Consider the following 21,722-nt stretch of genomic DNA (forward strand, 5'->3'; position numbering starts at 1 on the left):
TCTTTTTTTTTTTTTTTTTTTTTTTGAGGCGGAGTCTTCACTCTGTCGCCCAGGCTGGAGTGCAGTGGCACCATCTCGGCTCACTGCAAGCTCCGCCTCCCGGGTTCGCGCCATTCTCCTGCCTCAGCCTCCCGAGTAGCTGGGACTACAGGCGCCCGCCACCGCGCCCGGCTAATTTTTTGTATTTTAGTAGAGACGGGGTTTCACCGTGTTAGCCAGGATGGTCTCGATCTCCTGACCTCGTGATCCGCCCGCCTCGGCCTCCCAAAGTGCAGGGATTACAGGCGTGAGCCACCGCGCCCGGCCCCCTTCCTGCAATTCTTTTGGGTATATACCTAGCAGTAGAATTGCAAAATCACATGGTAATTATATATTTAATAATTTGAGGAGGTGATAAACTGTTTTCCACAGTGGCTGCACTATTTTACATCCTCACAAGCAATGCACAGCTACCCCAATGATATGTGTGTATGTATGTGTATATGTACACGTGTATATACACGTGTATATATGCACGTGTATATGTATATACATACATATATACATATGTGTATATATACACACATATATAAATATATATAAATATATATGTATATAAAATAGTCATCCTAATGGGTATGAAGTGGTAACCAATTGTGGTTTTGATTTGCATTTCCCTAATAGCTAGTGATGTTAAATATTTTTTTCATGTGCTTATTGGTCATTGGCCATTTGTATTACCTTCTTTGGAGAAATGTCTTCTCAGGTCCTTTGCTCATTTTTGAATTTGGTTGTTTTCTGTTACTAAGCTGTAAAAGTTCTTTACATATACTGGATATTAACTTCTTAGCAAATATATAATTGGCAAATACCATCTCCCATTCTGTGGGCTATCTTTAACTCTCCTCATAGTGTCCTTTGAAACACAACATTTTTTACTTTTAATGAAGCCTGGTTTATCTTTTGCTGTGTTGCCTGTGCTTTTGGTATCACATCCAAGAAATCATAGCCAAATCGAAAGTATTGAAGCTTTTTCCATTCTCCTAAGAGTTGTATGGTTTTAGTTCTTACATTTAGGTATTTAATAAATTTCTAGTTAAATTTTGTACATTATGTTAAGGCAAAAATCCATCTTTCACATACTTCTGCATGTGAATATACAGTTTTGCAAACACCATATGTTAAAAACGTGCACTCTGCTGTTATCTGGTGATGTGATATATATATATATATGCCTGTTAGATCTAATTTGTTTATAGTGTTGTTCAAATCCTCTCGTTCCTTATTGATTTTCTGTTGGTTGTCCTATCCATTACTGAAAATGAGGATACTGAGGTTTAACTATTATTATAAAATGGTCTACTTCTCCAGATCAATTTTTCAACATTTGCTTGATACATTTTGGCACTCTGTTGTCTTGTTACAGGAACTTTGGGGTGTCGCTTTTCTGGCAGGAGACCTCTGTGTGGCTGCCGCAGCAGGATGGGCAGCTCCAGGTGCCGGCTCTCTGCAAGGCTACAGCTGGACCAGGCATAGCATGAGCAGCTTCTACAGCTGGCATTGGGGAACACGATGGCATCTGGAAGCCTGGAGATGCCAGGAACTGTAGGGTTCCAAGGAGAAAGTCACAGCCCTGGCTCAGGGAGCTTCCAGGTCTCGGATCCATGAAGGGTTGCAGCTTTTCTCTCCTTCTCTTCACCCACAATGTGGCAAGCAAGGGGCATATCTCAGCCCTGATTGTGTTACAGCTCTTTTAGCCTCACCATTCGATGGATCCTGAGTTCTTGTCCAGCAACCAGGAAGAATGAGATACACAGACAAGAGGAGTGTCAGCAAGACAAAGAGGCGCTTTACTGAGTGACAGAAGAGCTCAGAGGGGACCCGCAGCGGGCAGCTCCTTTCAGCATCCAGAGTGTCCTGATGAGTGTTCGGCTCCTAGCTCTTCTCTGCTATGGAGGTTATCCCAATGAGTGTTCAACTCTCAGCAGACAGGGTAGCTCCTCTCTGTAGGCAGGTCATCTCAACAAGTACTCAGTTAGCAGAGAGGGTAGCTCCTCTTTGGAGCTGGTCATCCCATCATCTTCTCTGCTGTGGCTGAACCTGGGGCATTTATGGGCCTCAGAGCAGAAATGTGTGCCGACTGGTCCATGGGCAGCCATGGAAAGCCCATAAAAGGCACCACAAGTACCCATTCCAGTCTGCAGGACTGGCAGCCCAGCCCCCAGCCTTCAGGCCCACCTTGGCCTGAAGGTGGGGCCTCACCAGGGACCAATACCCTTCCACCCAGGAGACTGTCTGCCTCCTGCTGCCATCCATGGTGACCAGGCTGCTTGTGCCAAGGGGCACCTGCAGGCCAGTGCCAAGCTGCCCTCAGCACCCCCAGGATTGTCCTCATGCCTGTTGGTGCCCAAAGTCTGGGGGGCCAAAGCAGCGGGGGGCTGGTGTGTCAGCACTGCCCTAAGTGTGTGCACACTGGGCCCAGCTTTGACAGCACTCAGGTTGGCCCAAACCCTGCACTGAGATCAGAGCATGTGCTTGGAGCAGGGAGAGGCCAGGCAGCAGGAAAAGACACCCCTGAGCCTGTGGGGGGAAGGGGAACCTTCCTGGGCCCTTGAGGGTGAAGAGTGCAAAAATGCCTAGGTCCTTGCACCTGGGAGGGCAGAGCTCTCATCTGCTCCATGAAGTGTGCAGCCAGCCCTAGTTGTGCCTCCTCACAGCCTGGGGTGGGAGCTCCAGGTCCTCACTGGGTCAGGGCCAATATCCAGGGCAGGAGTGACATCACCACAGGCTCCCCGCTGTGGCCCTGGTGCTGAGGGGTGGCCTGGGGCTCCCTGTCGCTTGGCTCACAGCCCTGCCTGTGGGGGGCCTCCAGGAGCAGATAGTGGACCCCAGCCACGGCCACTGCAAGTGTCAGGCTCAGAAGTCACCATGATGCAGGGCGGACCCCGGGGATGAGGCCCCGTGGAGCCTGCTCCCAAAGTGCAAGAACCCAGTGCAGTGCCCTTGGTGGGGTGGGTGTGGTGGGCGATCTGCTGGCCAGGTTCCCAAAGCAGGTGCCGCTCCCACTTCCCACCCTGGAGCCCCAAAGTGCGGCCCCAGCTCTGCACCCCTGGCCCAGCCCCCATGCTCTGTGAATAAGCACGGCACTGCCCCAGGCCCAGCTTGGCCTCAGGGCCCCTCTCTGCTTAACTGCACTGCTCACCTGCGGGCACACGTCTTGGCCTGGCCCCATAGCACAGCCCCCAGGGCAGCAGGCTCCAGTGGGGTTCCTGCTTGTCCCTGGCTCCCGCTGGCTCCATGGAGCATGGCGCTGCCCCGGGTCCAGCCCCACCTCCTCTCCAAGCTCTCCCTGCAGTGGCAGCAGGCAAGAGTGGCAATGCAGGGCCAGGGTCTGAAGCAACAGAGGCTTCGGACCTGGGGGTGAGTTTGGCCTGGCCATGTGAGGGTGGGGGACACACATTTGGCTGCTCCAGGGACACAAGGCACAGGGGACCCACCACTGCCACTGCTGATCCCGCAGCCGCTCCTGCTGTTACCGCCCACATCTCCCTGCTGCAGCCAGTGTGATGGCACTGCCATCAATTCCCCCTCTGAAGAGTAACATCTAACTGCTGTTAAGATAGGGACGATGACTGCTCTTAACTGCTTCATGCTGACAGGGGGTGTTGTTTTGTGGAAAACAGGAGATTTTCTCTCAGGGTCCTATCTAAGGGTCAGCTTCATGCTGACAGGCGTTGTTTTGGGGAAAACAGCAGATTTTCTCTCAGGGTCCTATCCAAGGGTGCCCAGTAAAAGGGAGCCATCATCCGAGGCTCCATTTCCATGACCATTTGGAGTTTGACAGCCCACCCCTTTTATTTCTTTTGAGCTGCAGTCAGAGATCACTGGTTGGTTCACCCCTACAATTGTCAAAAGCTGCAAAAAAGAGAAACATTTCCTTGACTCTGAAATATAAAACAAATGATCAGCAATGTTCCAAGCAAAATTCAAAAAGGATTATTTCAGTCTTCCATCAGTTCAGATCACTCAGTCAACTCCTGTTCACAGTCTCCAAAGTTATCACAAACCTGTACTCAAGGACTATAACCATCTTTTGAAGAGGATCAAAACAAGACAACAATTGTCTGTGAATGCCAAAATATCCTAGGGTCATTTCATTCAAAAACACAAATGACTAAGAAATTTGGTCACCTCTGTGGATTACAATAACCCAACACAATAACCCTAATTATGATTGACAGCATATACTCAGACATTTGGATTTTTGAAGTCTCATACAATTTTGGAACATACACTAATATTATTCACCAAAATATAACCTGAAGAAGACTAAACTCTATCTTTATCTTGACAATTCCTTTACAAATTTTTGTTAAAGAGTAGAACAGCGCCTTAAGAAACCCTTGTGGTTTTATTCCAAAGTTCACTTTATAAAAAAACCAAACAATATCCTTTTTAATTTAGTCAGTATTCCCACACAGAATTTTGTTTTTAAGATTAACCTCTACAAACCTTCCACAATTTGTTTAAACCTTTAGCTTTATCTCACCTAATTTAAAACAATCATTTAACCCTCTAGGCAAAAATTTATATTCCCATGCCTTCTTATACTCTTACTAAAGACACATTTTACATTCTTTACACACCTTGCATGTAAATCTATTTTCAGTAGTCTCGATTACATGTTATAATGATAACTGTTAGCAATTCTTAATTTTGATGGAAAATCTGGTAAGTTATTTTAATTATTTACTTAGATGCAGATAAGGTTGATTTCCAACGTAGGCATGTGGCATGTTCTCCAGCCTTACCCAACTGTAAAGCAGGCAAGTTGAATAATTTTCAAAAGCCAAAGAAGCAGTTTATGACTTTTGAAAAGTTCATAAATTATGAAAAATTAAGCTTCAAAATTCGAGTGCTCTTTTTAGAAACACCAGCATGATTTAATATAACACTTATGGGACATCCTCTTGCAAATATCTAGGAAAGTGGACCCACCTAACTTGGGATGGTCATAAGCAGCAACAGCCAAAACAGGGATCCTCTGAAATGTATAAAATAATTCATTTGCAAGCACAAGAAGGGGGAAAAAAAAAGCTGGTTTTAGAACCATACAAACTGAATGAGAGACCTACCTTATAACTGTCTTGGTTAAAATCTGATAATAAGAATTTGAAAAGATTAATTTTAGAGTTCTCTGATCAGAAGTCAGCTTACTTAGGGCTGGGCATGATGACTCACACCTGTAATCCCAGCACTTTGGGAGGCCAAGGAGAGAGGATCACTTCAGGCCAGGAGTTTGAGATCAGCCTGGGCAATGTAGTGAGACCCTGTCTCTTTAACATTTTTTTAAATACAAGAAAAAAAGCTTAATTAAAAGTAATATTTAGGCTATCTTTTGTGGGGGGGAAAGGACTTTCTGCTTTTTTCCTCTCTTGGATCCCGGTTCTTGGCGGGTTTTTTTGTTTTTGTTTTCAGTCAATTGAGACCCCTTTTCAAATATGTTTGATCCCTTGAGTCCTCTGTTTGTTTCCAATCTTGCTGGCATAATTTTTCCTGAGAAAAGTATAAAAACTTCACTGGACTTTTACAAAATTTAAAATCTCCAGGCTCTTGCTCTGTTGCCCAGACTGGAGTACAGTGGCACAGCTCACTACAGCCTAAATCCCTCAAGCTCAAGTGATTCTCCCACCTCAGCCTCCCAAATAGCTGGGACTACAGGAGCACACCACCACACCCAGCTAATGTTTTTCTTTTCTTTTTTTATGTAGAGACAGGGTCTTGCTATTTTGCCCATGCTGGTCTCAAACTCCTGGCTCAAGTGATCCTCCCACCTCTGCCTCCCAAACAGTTAGGTTTATAGGCATGAGCCACTGTTCCTAGCTAAACTTGTTCTACTTCTTTCTACTCTGCTCTTCCTTCCTTTTGCTATTTTGGTAACACAGGAAGAAATCTAAAGGAGACTTCTAATGACTGACATCCCTTAAGGAACACAGAACACAGAAAAAACACACCATTTACTCCCTTTTTGGGGTATTCTGTCTTCTTGTGGAGTCTGAAAAGTCATGGACAGGTTCCTCTCATATCTAAAACTCTGCTCTCTTCCATACTGCATTACTTGATCTTGTTGACTTTTGATAGTACCAGAGATTACTTTGTACTGTGAGAGAGACCTTTGTGTATGTTATGGCTGGTAAATCACTGACAAGAGCTACAATATGGAGGTGACCAACAGCAGTTGTTTATGGTGAATGGTTGTTACTACAGGCAGCTACTCATTTTATTTTTATTTTTTTTTAACATTTAGGTAAGAAAGGTGTGGCTTAGTCACTTAGAGAAACGTCTTTGTAGTGAGGTGCACTACGGAAGTTTGTGCGGCCTGGTATCATGGCATTTTGCTCTTTGTGGAGACCCAAGATTCACTGTAAAAGTGGTTTCCTTGATTTGTAAAGATCCAGATGCACTGCCTTGCAAATGTGCCTGGTTTTTAGACACTTAATATCAGACCCTGAGGCAGTCCACACTGAGACAACAAGTGGTGCACCTGTAGTCCCAGGAAGACTGAAGTGGGAGAATCACTTGGGTCCAGGAGCTCAAGACTAGCCTGGGTAACATAATGAGAGCCTGTCTTTAAAAAAAAAAAAAAGGAAGAAGAAGAAACAAACAAACAAACAAAGAAATTTTTTAAATGTATATGTATTAGGCCCTGGAAACTGGAAATACTTTCCTGGTCCCATTCATGAAAGGGCTCCACTTTGAAGTCAGTAATCTAATCAAGAAACGAACTAAGTATCTAACAAGATTAGTCTCCAAAATACAACTTTCTAGCACTTAGCTGGCTACTTTGAAACTCTATGTAAAATAAATTTACCTCTATAAAGGAAATCTCCATTTGTAAGGGCATCCCCCTATACCCAAGCAGCTAGAAATTTTTACAATGGGAAAGACACTGGCTTAAAGTTTACATAACAAACCTTACCTATGTTTAAAGATACTTTTCCTGGCAATCTTATCTTGATTGATTCTTTTTGTTTCAGCAAATAATGGTATATAGACATAAGTTCTGTGCCTCTGGGGGTATAAATTTTCACCTAAGAGTAATGTTTGCAATTTAGGGCTACCTAGTTAAACAACTGTTTAGGGCAATGAATTAAGTAATCAAGGAAGTGGTAGCCTAAACAGGGAAAGATTATTTGCAAACTAGCAAACGAAGAATCTTAGAATGCTATAAGATCTGCTTCTGTCTCTGTGTCTGTATGTCTCTATGTTTATGCATCATGTGTACGTGATATTTCACTAACAAAATACATGAAAACATTCTAATGAATTTGTCAGAGGCATTTAAACCAGAGCAACTCCATCTTGAATAGGGGGTAGGTAAAATAACGCTAAGACCTGCTGGGCTGCATTCCCAGTAAGTTAAGGGATTCTTAGTCACGGCGTGAAAAAGAAGGTTGGCACGAGATACAGATCATAAAAACCTTGCTGATAAAACAGGTTGCTGTAAAGAAGCCAGCCAAAACCCACCAAAACCAAGATGGTGATGAGAGTGACCTCTGGTGGTCCTCACTGCTACACTCCCACCAGCGCCAAGACAGTTGACAAATGCCATGGCAATGTAGGAAATTACCCTATATGGTCTAAAAAGGGTAGGCATAAATAATCCACCCCTTGTTTAGCACATAATCAAGAAATAGCCATAAAAATGGGCAACCAGCAGCCCTCGGGGCTGCTCTGCCTATGGATTAGCCATTCTTTTATTTGTTTACTTTCTTAATAAACTTGCTTTCACTTTATGGACTCGCCTCAAATTCTTTCTTGTGTGAGATCCAAGAACCCTCTCTTCGGGTCTGGATCAGGACCCCTTTCCAGTAACAAAATGGCTTTAAAAGTAATCTCTTAAATCAAGTATTTTATCAGAAATACAGAAAGTAACTCAAATGCCTTTTAGTTCACATTACTAAAGTAAGACTACTTTGTTGGTTTAATGAAAATAGCTGTAGCTTCTGATCAGCAAAATATGCATGTATGTAATGTCAGGGTTTCACAAGCTGTGGAAACTATTAACAAAGAAATAACTTGAGGCCAGGCATGGTAGCTAACATCCGTAAGTCCAGGAGCTCAAGACTAGCCTGAGCAACATGGCAAGATCCTGTCTCTACAAAAATAAAAAACAAAAAATAAATTAGCAGGGCATGGTGGTGCACTGCTATAGGTCTGCAGTGAGTCATAACAGCACCACTCTACTCCAGCCTAGGTGACAGGGCAAGACCCTGTCTTAAAGACAAACACACAAAAATAAATAACTTGGGATGATGGCCAGCTTTGTTTAATGACCTTTTCAAGTCTAACTGTTAAGAATGAATAAATTAAATGAATGTAAATGGCATAAAAGTGTATAAGCAAGTTTTTCATAATTTTAAGACTCTTTTTCAGAAACTTAAAATCATGTTATGCTAAATTAAATAACAGATAATTATAAAATGTCTGAGTCATTTATATGATACAGAAAAGCTAAATATATTTAGATCTGTTAATAAACAGATTGAGAAGGTTATCTTTCTGGAAATTATGAAATGGTTCTATCTACAAATACTGGTATAAAACCGCTGAAAATTACCTTACTCCCTAGGTTCTTCACCGGAAATTAGGGTTACTAAGAGTTAAAGTTATAGTTAATATATACAATTAAAATTACTGAATACAAGAGAAACAATTCTAAATACAGTGCATATGAAGAAAGTAAGATGTGAAGAAAGTTGACAATAGAGATAACTTTTCTTTACATGGTAACTTTGTGTGGACAACAGGAGGAGGAAAAAAATGTAAATTAAACGATAAGGAGGGCCAGGTAGAGTGGTTCACGCCTGTAATTCCAGCACTTTGGGAGGCTGAGGTGGGTGGACTGCTTGAGTACAAAGTTCAAGATCAACCTGGGCAACATGGCAAAACCCCATCTCTACAAAAAATACAAAAAATTATCTAGGTGTGGTGGTGTGTGCCTGTAGTCCCAGCTATTCAAGAGGCTAAAGTGAGAGGACCATCAAAGCCCGGGAGAATGAGGCTGCAGTAGGCTGTGATCACGCCACTGCGCTTCAAGTTGTGTGACAGGGTGAGACCCTGTCAGTCAATCAATCAATCAAATCAATCAATAAGAAAGAAGGAAATGTACATTTCTGTCTTAAGGAAGAATGCCAATATCAAAAAGTCAGCATAGGACAAAACCAAAGGTTTAAACAGATTGTAGGTTTACGGAAAAAAAAAATGAATGAATGAATGATAATGGGGAAATAAATGTATAATAAATTTCCATCCTAAGGTAGAATGCCAATATCAAAGAGGAAGTATAGGACAAAACTGAAGGTTTGAACAGGTTGTATTAAGTTGGTGCAAAAGTAATGGCAAAAACTGCAATTACTTTTGTGCCAACCTAATAGAAGTTTTGTGGAACATGAATCGTATGAATTTTGTGAGTGATCAAGTTGGCTAAAATTAGAAGGGGATTATTTCACTTTTTAAAAAATTGAGCATCAAAATCAAAATTGAGCATTAATATCAAAAGCATACTGATGCAAGGCCAGAGTCAAAATAATGGGTTTTGGGGGCCACTGATCTGCTCTTTAATAGATTATAAAAGAGTTATGGGAATGTTGTGTGTTCACAGCTGATTTGAGATTAAATGGATTTGTTTATTAAAGTTAGCTTTAGCATTAACAATATACTGATGCAAAGGTAGAATTTGGTTTTCTCTTTTAAACAATATTTTCATATACTAAGAGATAATAAAAGACTTGTTCACCTTTTGAGTAATCTACAAAAATGGAAAGAGAGAAAGATGTGTTGGTCTTGTGCTGTCTTTATTAGGTCTTTTGATTGTTTAGGAAACCAAGTCTCCTTTCTATTAAAGAATAAAGGTCTTTGCTTTCAATTATCACCTTGACTTAATTAATGACTATTATTTTATTGTGTCTTGTGATCTTGTTTTGATTGTTTTCAACCTGCATTATTTGACATGCTTTCCAAAACCAAAATTCAACCAAATTTCAAATTCTAATTCCAAAAGGAACCCCTGGAAGGCCAACAGATATGTATTAGGCTTATATGTTAAAATCATATTGTTATAGTAGGTAGCCAGTCAGGCATAAGCAGGGCAGGAGGGGGCCTACCACCACACACACACACCAGGAACATCAGGTTACCTTTGCAGAATAACACACTCAACAACTACAGAATAAACTCTATATTTAAAATCCTTATGAAACTGCCTTTCAAAAAATTGTAACTGAGAAAATTATGATGGTGAAAGAGAGCTGACCTAACTGACTCTATCTTGCTTCTAATATCCAAATTGTCCTTGTTCATTCCTGGGCATAGGCCAAACTAACTTTGGGAGGAACTTAGCTTACAGTTTAACTTTGAAACAAAGATAACAGTCCTTCGCTGAAATAAACCCCCTTCTTGCTTGGGGACTATACTGCCATTGCAGGACTAACAAATTAGCCACAAGATTAGAAATTATGATTTAGGAGTCATGCAGCTGGAGGCTGCAAGATTCTGAACTTCCCCAAATTGCTCCAGGGAATAACATCACGATTGTGAAACCTAAGATCAGTGCTTGTGATATTTTACAGACCCTGCACTCAATGGATCAGGCAGCACCACTTAGATCTATAAACTAGCTCATCTAGTCTTTGTAGTCCCCACCCAGGAAATGACACAGCACAAGAGGACAGCTTCAACTCCCTGTGATTTCATCTCTGACCTGACCAATCAGTACTCCCCACTTTCCGACCCTCCACCTGCCAAATTATCCTTTAAAACCCTGCTCCCTGAGTTTTCAGGGAGACTGATAATAAAACTCCAGTCTCCTGTACAGCTAGCTCTGTGTGAATGAAACTCTTTCTCTATTGCAATTCCCCTGTCTTGATAAATTGGCTCCTCTAGGCAGCAAGCAAGAAGAACCCGTTGGGTGATTACACCTGCACTTCATTGAATCTGAATCATGCCTCAAAAAAGTTGAGATGAACCTGGTGATTATGTATAAAAATGCAAGCATTTTCAACATTTATTAATGACGCCTACTTATTAGGTTGGTGCAAAAGTAACTGTGGTTTTTGCTATTAAAAAATGGGAAAAACTGCAATTACTTCTGCACTAACTTAATGTTAGTCAATAATAAAAGGCTAAAGTTTCTCAAAGCATCGATTTTGTATTAAGCAAAAAAAAATTTGTTATAGTCTCCTCCTTACAGTAGACTTTTTCTACTATTTCGTAGGCAAATATGATAAAATGATTTTTAAAGAAATTCTAAGTATATCCCCAAGATAAAAATCAAAGTAAAAAAAATGTAGAAGATGAAGTTTAAACTCAAAATCCCCATAATCTACTTTTCTAGCCATCTTTGGACATTCTCTACTTTGCATTATACAGTAAACAAAATTTAATATTTGCTATCACTTTTCACCATATCATCCTCACCCATCCCCACCCACAGCTACTGCTTATCTCCATGACTTTGGATGTCTTTTTCCCTTTGCCTGAAAACATGAAATTACTTGTTTAATTGTCTCATTACCCTATTGCAATATTCATTCCTAGAAGACAAGGTAATTAGTTTATATTCATTTTTGTACTTCCTGTGCCAATATAGTACCTAGTACATATACAAAGCCCAACTGGAGTCAATTGACTGTTATTGGAATTGAAAATTACACCTAGGTCAGGAATTTCTAACATTTCCAGTTATAGGGAAACCTCGCAAGGGTAAAAATGTTTCTGGGAGCTTCTAACAGGTTTGGTTTTTTTGTTGTTGTTTGTTTGTTTGTTTTGGAAAGGACTATTGCAGTAATAGGGTTTTTTAATAAACTAAGGCATAAAAGGAGGGAAAAATAGAAATAGAAGCCCCATATCCCTGAAATTACTGACACAGCTTACCCTACCCTTCCTAGATGACTCAACTCTTGCCCCATAAAGTCTAATCCCCACATAGTAGTACCCTTAAAGTACTTCAATGAATTAAATGAGTTGTTTTGTGGTAAAGTGCTTAAGACAGTACCTGGTACAGAATCGTCACTACAAATGTATTTATAAAACAAAAATCGGCTGGGCGCGGTGGCGCACACCTGTAATCCCAACACTTTGGGAGGCCAAGATGGGTGGATCACCTGAGATCAGGAGTTAGAGACCAGCCTGGCCAACATGATGAAACCCCATCTCTACTTAAAATACAGAAAAATCGGCCAGGCGTGGTGGCGAGCGCCTGTAATCCCAGCTACTTGGGAGGCTGAGGCAGAATTGCTTGAACCTGGGAGGCAGAGGTTGCAGTTAGCCGAGACCACGCCACTGCACTGCAGCCTGGGCAACAAGAACAAAACTCCATCTCAAAAGAAAAAAAAAAAATCATTTAATCCTCACAACTCTATAAGTAGATTCTAATAATACTCTCATGTTATAGCTGAGGAAACTGGGGCAGATAGAAGTGAGGTGATTTGCACAAGGTCACACAGTTAGTGAGTGATAGAGTAAGGATCTGAACTCAAGCATTCTGGCATTTTTTCTTTTCTGAGACCGAGTCTCGCTGTGTCGCCCAGGCTGGAATGCAGTGGCACAATCTCAGCTCACTGCAACCTTCACCTCCTAGGTTCAAGCAATTCTCCTGTCTCAGCCTCCCAAGTAGCTAGGACTACAACAACCTCAAACTCCTGGGCTCAAGCAGTTCTCCCACTTCAGCTTCCCAAGTAGTTAGGACTACAAGCATGCACCATCAAACACAGCTAATATTTTGTTTTGTTTTGTTTTTATGGCAGAGGTGGGAGTCTCACTATGTTGCCCAGGCTGGTCTTGAAATTCTGGCCTCAAGCAGTCATCCTCCTAGATCTCCCAAAGTGCTTGGATTACAGGCAAGAGCCACAGTACCTGGCTTGAACTGCAAAATTCTTAAAAACAGGGATCATTTTTTATTCTTTATTCTAGTGTCCATGATTCCTAATCATAGTGTAGGCACATAATAAATGCTAAATACATTTTTAAAAATAGTTTTACTTTACTTTTCAGTCTTCTGAAACCAGCAGTTCTGACCCTATCATCTAAGTATGTTTGGCTATTTTTCCCTCAATAAATAATTGTGTACTTATCACACGTAATCATTGACCACTTTTCTGCCTAGTCACATGGCTTCACAAAATGTTTCTGCAGTTGAACATCTATCAGCTTGCCTTTCTATTTTCCCAATGTAATTCCTAGATTTTTTACTGTAGTTTTTCTTAAGTATTGTTTTGAAAAGATCTTAATAGGATCTGAAAAGATCTTAATAAAGATCCTTGAAGTAATCTTTAGAGAATTATTCCATTTACCTGACTCTCTCCAAGAGGTGTTCCATCTACTCCTTCTCCTTGTTTCTGGTATCTTAGCCAGTTTCCTATCCTTCATAATACAATGTGCCCATCCTCATTCTCTCTCGATTGTATTTAGTGAAGAACCATGTATACCAGTTTTTGAAAGCTGAAACAGATCATGTTACTGCTTCTCTTTATTTAAAACATCCCATTATGGCAGGCACAGTGGCTCATGCCTGGAATCCCAGCACTGTGGGAGGCTGAGGCGGAGGATCCCTTGAGCCCAGGAGTCCAAGGCATGACTAGGCAACATAGTGAGATCTCATCTCTACAAATAATTAAAAAAAAAAAAAAGTAATCAAGTGTGCTGGCGCATGTCTGTAGTCCCAGCTACTCAGGAAGCTGAGGCAGGAGGATCACCTGAGCCCAAGAGGTCGAGGCTGCAGTGAACTGTCATAGTGCCACTGCACTCCAGCCTGGGTGACAGAGTGAGACCCTGTCTCAAAAATAAATAAGTACGTCAGGTGTGGTGGCTCACACCTGTAATCCCAGCACTTTAGGAGGACGAGCGGGTGAATAACTTGAGCTCAGGAGTTTCAGACCAGCCTGGGCAACATCATGAAACCCTGTCTCTATGAAAAATACGGCTAATAAAAACATTAGGTGTGGTGATGCATGCCTGTAGTCCCAGCTACTTGAGGGGCTGAGACAGGAGGATCACTTGTACCCAAGAGGTCAAGGCTGCAGTGAGCCAAGATCGTGCCACTGCACTCCAGCCTGGGTGACAAAGGGAGACCCTGTGTCACAAATAAATAAATATAAAAACATTCCATTATATTATTCTTACATCTATCGGTTTGCTCAGTCATTTCATGAACATTTACTGACCACCGTGTGTCATGCACTAGACAAAGCATTAAAAAAACATTAAAGACACATGCATGTGTGTGTTCACTACAGCACTATCCACAATAGCAAAGACATGGAATCAACCTAAATGTCCATCAATGGTAGACTGGACAAAGAAAATGTGGTACATATACAACATGGAATACTTTGCAGCCATGAAAAAGAACAAGATTATGTCCTTCGTGGATGCAGCTGGAGGCCGTTATCCTTAGCAAACTAACAAAGGAAGAGAAAACCAAATACCACACATTCTCACGTATAAGTGGGAGCTAAATAATAAGAACACATAGACACATAGAGGGGAACAACAGACACTGTGGCCTACTTAGGGTGGAGATTGGGGGGAAAGAGAGAATCAGCAAAAATAACTAATGGGTACCAGCTTAATACCTGGTACAAATCTGTAGAACAAACCCACATGACACTGTTTACCTATATAACAAACCTATACATGTACCCCTGAACCTAAAATAAAAGTCAAATGAAAGAAAATAAAATATATGTTGTTTGAATCAGAAGAGCTCAAAGTGAAGTAGAAGGAGGAGACATAAGTGAGAAAGCAAACAGAAAAAAAAAAAAAGTTATTTATAGTGATTCAGAGCTTGGAATTTTAAGTCACACAGACCTGGATCCAAATCTGCACTTAAAAGAGTTGTATAATGCAGAAGTCAAGGTTTCCTCATTTCTGAAATGGGGATAATAACCATTTCATCTCTTCCTTTTTAGGAGGGGACAAGATAAAGTGCTTAGCTTGGCAATACATGGGAATATGTTACAGGCAATCTATAAATGATGTATAATATAGACAATAACAGAACATCTATCCCGGGTAAAGACTGCTTCCTGGAGGAGGTAACTCTTGAACTGAGTCCTAATCAATGATTAGGAAATAGAAACAATCCAGATAGAACCTCAGAGAAAGGTTAAGTTTCCATACTAACACTAAAGACTCTCCATAATCTGATCTCCACCTACTCAGGTTACTACTCAGCTACCTCTTCTCTCTTGAATCTCCTAAAGGAAACTTCCCTTTTGTCCAGGCCAGTTTGCTCACTAACCTCAGAATATGCTCTGCTTATTTTCTTCTCTCTATTATTGTTTATGCCATACTCATCCCTGACTCTGGCCCTAGCCTAAAGCCTGCCCATTCCAGAAGACTCACAAGTTCCACCTTTTAATTGACCATTTTAATGGTTCTCAGCAGTGGCTGCATTCTTGAACTTTCCCAACACAGGGTCAGATTACCATGCTCCTTTCCACATTTCCTTTGCCCTCCCACTAACTACCTGCTCATCATTTTCCTTAACTATCTGCACCTTTGCAGTGAGATTTAATTTTTCATATGTGGACATCATATCTCTATTGAATTGTAAACTCCATGAAGGTGAGACTTCTTGTAAGCAAGAGAAAATAGAGCAAGGATATAGCATTTAGTCTCACATCCATTTGATATGTGAAGAAAGGAACAGATCAGAAAACTACTAGCAACAGTTTCAGTTAGCATGAAACCCAAAGCTTATGACAGGTCTACAAGGGCTTAAATGATAGAACTTAATGGGGCATCTTGATTTTTGTTACTTACCTTGATATGCCCTCAGCTCTATCAAAAGCAAGCAATAAAAACTTTCCACCGTAGGTTGTGTTAGTCATTTAAGATGCCTCAAATGCTTCTGGGAGTAAGGCATGATATAATAAAATAAAGGTCAGGGGAAAGGTTGGCAGTCAACTTCTTAAACATGGCTACTGCCGTGGAAAGTAGTATATGGTATAGCAGAATTAACACACCTGGGTTAAAATCCTTTGAAATTTACTAGCATTAGAAACGGGGCAAGTCCTTAACCTCTCTCAGGCAATTTCCCAATCTAATAATGTGGATTAAATATTTACCACTCAGGGTTGCTGTGAAGATTAAATGAGTATGTATGTATGTATAGTATATATGCGGTATATATATGTATATGTAGTAATTAGCACACTACCAGAAAGACAATACCTCCTTTAGCAGTCATTATTAAAACACTGCCATCAACCCATCATCTTTTCCAAAGCCTTTAAAGAAAGTAAGAAAATAAATATTCTCTTCCCTCTTTAAAGATGGCGTATCAGGAGTAACTTGCGGAAACCCATTGGGGACTCGGACCTAAAAATAAGATTCCTAATCATAGCACTCAATGTACAGTAAGGTTGTCTTTATGCACAATCCTTACCTGTTGCAGTGTAAAAAAAAACACATTAAGAGTCTTGTCATACTTTTTAGAGTAACTGAGTTTTAAGACTCATTAAGAGACTTTCAATTTGATAAAGAAAAAGTGAGAGCCTTAGACACTATAATCAAGCTATAGAAAAAAAAAAACAGCGTTCCACAAAAGATAAAAGATAAACTGTTCAACCCTTGAAGACATTTGAGATTGTAGCCACTGCCTTTGAAATTCTTCAGCTCATACTATTAGTCCAAAATGGCAGGAATCAAATAACAAAAACAAAACAAAGCCCCAAATGGTAGGAGTCATAAAATAACATGTGGAGTGAGCCAAAGAATTATGAACTCTTGGAGATGGAAGAGACCTCTGAAGTCATCTAGCCCAAGTCCCTCCTTACAGTCGAGAAAGCAGACAACAGGAGAGATTCCATGCTATTAGGCTGGTGCAAAAGTAATTGCGGTTCTGCCATTGAAAGCAGTGGTACTTATGGCTGGGTGGGGTGGCTCACGCCTGTAATCCCAACACTTTGGGAGGCCAAGGTGGGTGGATCACTTGAGGTCAGGAGTAAAGACCAGCCTGGTCAACGTGGTGAAACCCTGTCTGTACCAAAAATACAAAAATTACCCGGGCGTGGTGGCAAATGCCTGTAATCCCAGCTACATGGGAGGCTGAGGCAGGAGAATTGCTTGAATCTGGGAGGCAGAGGTTGCAGTGAGCCAAGATCGTGCCACTGCACTCCACCCTGATGACAGAGTGAGACTGTGTCTCAAAAAAAAAGAAAACAAAAGAAAGTAATTGTACTTTTTTTTTTTTTTTTTTTTTTTTTTTTGAGGCAGAGTCTCGCTCTGTCGCCCAGGCTGGAGTGCAGTGGCGCGATCTCGGCTCACTGCAAGCTCCGCCTCCCGGGTTTATGCCATTCTCCTGCCTCAGCCTCCCGAGTAGCTGGGACTACAGGCGCCGCCACCACGCCCGGCTAATTTTTTGTATTTTTAGTAGAGACGGGGTTTCACTGTGTTAGCCAGGATGGTCTCGATCTCCTGACCTCGTGATCCGCCCGTCTCGGCCTCCCAAAGTGCTGGGATTACAGGCTTGAGCCACCGCGCCCGGCCGTAATTGTACTTTTGCACTAACCTAATACATGTCAAGCTTCTTTTGCCTCTTCACTATTGTCGTAATTTCCCCGAGATTTCATTACTTCCCTTGCAGTAAGCAGATCAGTCAGGAACAGGTTCAACTGCCTTATAATATGGACCCAAACACCAGAAATATCCACAATTCTTGTCCCTGACAGAACATAAATGGGCAATGGCACACATGTTCTTGGACCTGATTAAACCATCAGGTTCCAGAGTACACAGCTGTACAAAGAGTGGACAATGCTGTCTACAAAAGAAATGAACACTTAGAATTAGAGGATTTTCATATTTCTTCTATAGAAAGAAAGATCCTTATGGGACTACCAAAATTATGTGGAAGTTTCTAGTGGTGATTAGTTTCTAGTGATATTTTGTTTCTAGTGGTATTTTGAGACAGTCTCCTTCCTATTTATCTTCATGATCATACCAGGAAGAAAAGCTGAATTAGACTCTGAGAAGAAGAGTATCACATACTAGGAAACCAGTTCCGATAAGTGATTAACATGAAACATTTCCTTGTTAACTGAACCAACCAAATTTCAAATGACTGTTTTCACCCAAGTTCATTCCTAAACTTGAGGCTTTACTCTCCCAGTAAGTTTACTGACTTACATAATTAATACATGCAAATGCGTATGAAAATTTAGGAAGCCACTGAGTGAATAAATACATTCATTTATAATAAATATGTGATACAGAAATCAAACCATTTTTGGGTGAAATATACTAGCTAGATATAATTATTCCCTTTAGTTAGTCCTTGAAGCTTGTCCTAATGCCAATGTTTTGAGAAAATACTAACACTAGGAAATTTATGACTGCAAATGCCAAAAAAAATGAAGTGAAATTATATTGAATTTTTAAAAGATTTCATGTTTAGCACAAGAGATAATATCAGGGTCCTGCTCTGCTTTAGACAGGAGATCTGAAAATACTGTGGATGCCCCAGCAAAAAGACTATGTCAAAGTACATTAAATTCTTAAGCAAAAGGCAAGAATCAAATCTCAAGCATCTGGAGAGGTAGTAAAATAACTGAAGATATTTAGGATAAAGAAGAAAGAGGCAAAACAGGAGCAGAACAACTACAGCCTTTAAATAAATACCTGGACAGCAATCAGAAAAGGAATTAGCATTGTTTTAGTTGGTCTAAGAGAACAAGTTACCAATGGATTAAAAGTACAAAAAAACAGACTTTGGTTTAAAAGTAACTCTCTGTTAGCTCAAAAGTCAATAAATATTAACAGTGCGTGAAGGATAAATTTACATAAAATAGCAAAAAAGTGAATCCAAGAAACTTGGGCATACCAAATGAACCTTTGACAAAAGTTTAGGCGCACATAATCCATGACACTAATCCATTAAGATTAGTGATAGGCCAGGCATGGTGGCTCATGACGGTAATCCCAGCACTTTGGGAGGCCAAGGTAGGAGGACTGCCTGAGTCCAGGAGTTCAAGACCAGCCTGGGCAACAAAGCGAGACCTCGTCTCTAAAAAAAATAATAATAATATTAATAATGATATTAGTGATGGGTTATATTACAATAAGTAAAACCAACTTCCAATTATTTATAATAGAAAGGAAGGCCAGGCACAGTGGCTCACACGTGTAATCCCAGGACTTTGGGATGCAGAGGTGGGTGGATCATTTAAACTCTGGAGTTCGAGACCAGCCTGGGCAATGTAGTAAAACATTGTCTCTACCAAAAATACAAAAAAATTAGCCGGGCCTGGCAGTGCACACCCATGGTACCAGTTACTCAGGAGGCTAAGGTGGGAGGATTGCTTGAGCCTAAGAGGGAGAGGCTGCAGTGGCTGAGATCATGCCACTGCACTCCAGCCTGGGCAACAGAGTGAGACCCTGTCTCAAAAAAGAAAGGAAAAAGAAAGAAAGAAAAGAAAAAAAGACACAAAGTATGGATAATTCTGAAAGTTATATTTTATAAAGAATAATCTATCCATGATGATTAAGCTACTGCAGAACTGCAGTGAGAAAAGGTGATGGGCTGTCCTAGGTGGTGGCAAGGGAAAAAGGAGTGAAAGGATTTCAGGAACATTTCAGAGATGGAGCTCATAGTACCTGATGATTTATTAGAGACTCTTGGAATACAGTATTAGTAGGATCTACTGTGTCAGTTTAGCTATTTATCCATTAACAATAACAACAGTACCCCCTCTTTTCCTTTCTCTGCCATCGTGGTGTGTTCTTGCTTCCACTTCTCGCCATGTCTTCTCACAAGACTTTCAGGATTAAGCGATTCCTGGCCAAGAAACAAAAGCAAAATCGTCCCATTCCCCAGTGGATTCGGATGAAAACTGGAAATAAAATAAGGTACAACTCCAAAAGGAGACATTGGAGAAGAACCAAGCTGGGTCTATAAGGAATTGCACATGAGATGGCACATATATTTGTGCTGTCTGAAGGTCACGATCACATTACCATATCAAACTGAAAATGTCACCACTCTCTGGAGAGTTTGACGTATTTTCCTCTCTGAATCTATTATGAATGCATTAGTTGGCTGGGTTCAGTAATAAATATGTGAGGCCTTTCATTCCAAAAAAAGAAAAAAAACAATAACAACAGTAAGAAACACATACTGCTTACCATAGGTCAGGCAATATTGTAAACATTTTACATAGATTAACTCATTTCATTCTCACAACACTATGAAGTATATTTATAACCATCCCCATTTTAGAGATGATAACCTAAGGCTTACATCAGTTAGGTGAGCCAATAAGTATCAAAGAATCAGTAAGCGGTTAGATACAAGATTTGAACCCAGATACTGTAATTCCAAAGCTAAAGCTCTTAATCGATCAACTAAATAGCTGTAAAGGAAAATAAACAAAGTCGAAAGAAGGCAGAATGTAGTAATGTCAAGAGCCCAGTTTAATGAAGAGCCTCAGTGGGGTAAGAGGACAGCAGTTTGGCTGCTCAAAATCACATGAGGTGTTCATAAAAAAAACTTAAATAAATAAATAAAATAAATCCGTACTGAATCCAAATCCCTGCAGATAGGAGATAAGAATTAACTTTTTTTCTTTTTTCTTTTTCTTTTTTTTTTAAAGCCCTGGGAAATTTTGTGGCGGAACCAAGTTTGAGAACCTGTGTAATAAAAGATTTCTAAGGGCTCTTCCTGCTTTAACACTCTAGTTGGCACTGTAAATGAATTTCCCAGAAATCAAAGGAGCGAGGGAGGGATCCTAGTTGCAGGAAAACGGCTATGCATTCAGAGTCTACACCGCTTATGCTCCCATTTTACTAAACGGTCCCTCATAGGGTGAAGGATAGAACAGGCAACGGTAGGAAGGATGTGGTGTCCACGACAAGCAGGCTAAAAAAGCAGACTTTTAAAAAGACTTTTCTAGCACGATTTGCAGAAAGAACCCTTTCGTGACTATATATATTTGTGGTCATCCGACTGGATTTTGAGGTGGATTCCTCAGATCCGTATCTGGCTAATGATGGATTTCAACATATTTTCTCTAAGCACCCCAAAGCGTTGCACGAAACCTCTAGGTTGGGGCCTGCCCCGAGGCCAGGTGAATCCGGCTCAGCAGCAGAGATGTCTGCAATTACACCCTCTAATCCCCTACTATCAGATATGACCCGTTCCGCACATACCTGAGGGTCCTCTGGTAAGATTGATCTCTTCCTCAGCGACCAAATAAACCACTCTTCCGTTCATGATTTACAGCTCGTCTGGCTTCCTACTCGGGTCAGGTGGAGTTCCGCACAGGAGAAGGTGAATCAATCTCGGCGCTGCTGCCCACAGCACAGCACTTTCGGTTTCAGCAGCCTCGAGACCCGGAAAAGGAAGCCCGAAGGACTCAGAGCGCTGGGAATGCTGGGAATCGTGGTTCCTACCGCCAACGGATTGCAGTTTCTCACCAGTTCCCAAGGCCACGCATGAGGTGAGCAAGGGGCAAGTTATTCTAATTTGCCATTGGAAGGAGGTGGGAAGGGGGTGGCTAGTAAAAGTAAGGGACCTAAATAAATTGATATTGTCGAGAAAAAAAATTTTTAAAAAAATCCCCTGCCATCCTAGAAAATCTCCACAAATTTAGAAAAGAAAAAAAAGTTGTATTATTCTGTAAACATCGAACCAGACCGGAATGAGTGTCACAGGCAATCCACTCATGAGATTGCAAAGAGAG

General features: G+C 41.1%; 2 protein-coding genes across 3 annotated transcripts in view; one reads left to right on the top strand and one right to left on the bottom strand.

Annotated features, from left to right (window-relative positions):
• Positions 1 to 21,376, bottom strand: part of LOC112628528 (synaptojanin-2-binding protein) — a 52,079-nt gene extending 30,703 nt beyond the window's left edge. For both annotated transcript variants that reach the window (XM_025391418.1, XM_025391417.1), the window contains exon 1: positions 21,190 to 21,376. In XM_025391418.1, coding sequence (XP_025247203.1) covers positions 21,190 to 21,253 — 64 coding nt within the window. In that variant the 5' untranslated portion in view covers positions 21,254 to 21,376. The remainder of the gene's footprint in view (positions 1 to 21,189) is intronic.
• On the top strand, positions 19,735 to 20,115 carry LOC112628530 (60S ribosomal protein L39). Its single transcript, XM_025391422.1, has one exon. It carries the CDS (start codon positions 19,784 to 19,786, stop codon positions 19,937 to 19,939), a length of 156 nt encoding a protein of 51 aa, XP_025247207.1. The 5' UTR covers positions 19,735 to 19,783; the 3' UTR covers positions 19,940 to 20,115.
• Positions 21,377 to 21,722: the final 346 nt, after the last annotated feature.

The sequence above is a fragment of the Theropithecus gelada genome, chromosome 7b, assembly GCF_003255815.1.
Source record: "Theropithecus gelada isolate Dixy chromosome 7b, Tgel_1.0, whole genome shotgun sequence".
Taxonomy (NCBI): domain Eukaryota; kingdom Metazoa; phylum Chordata; class Mammalia; order Primates; family Cercopithecidae; genus Theropithecus; species Theropithecus gelada.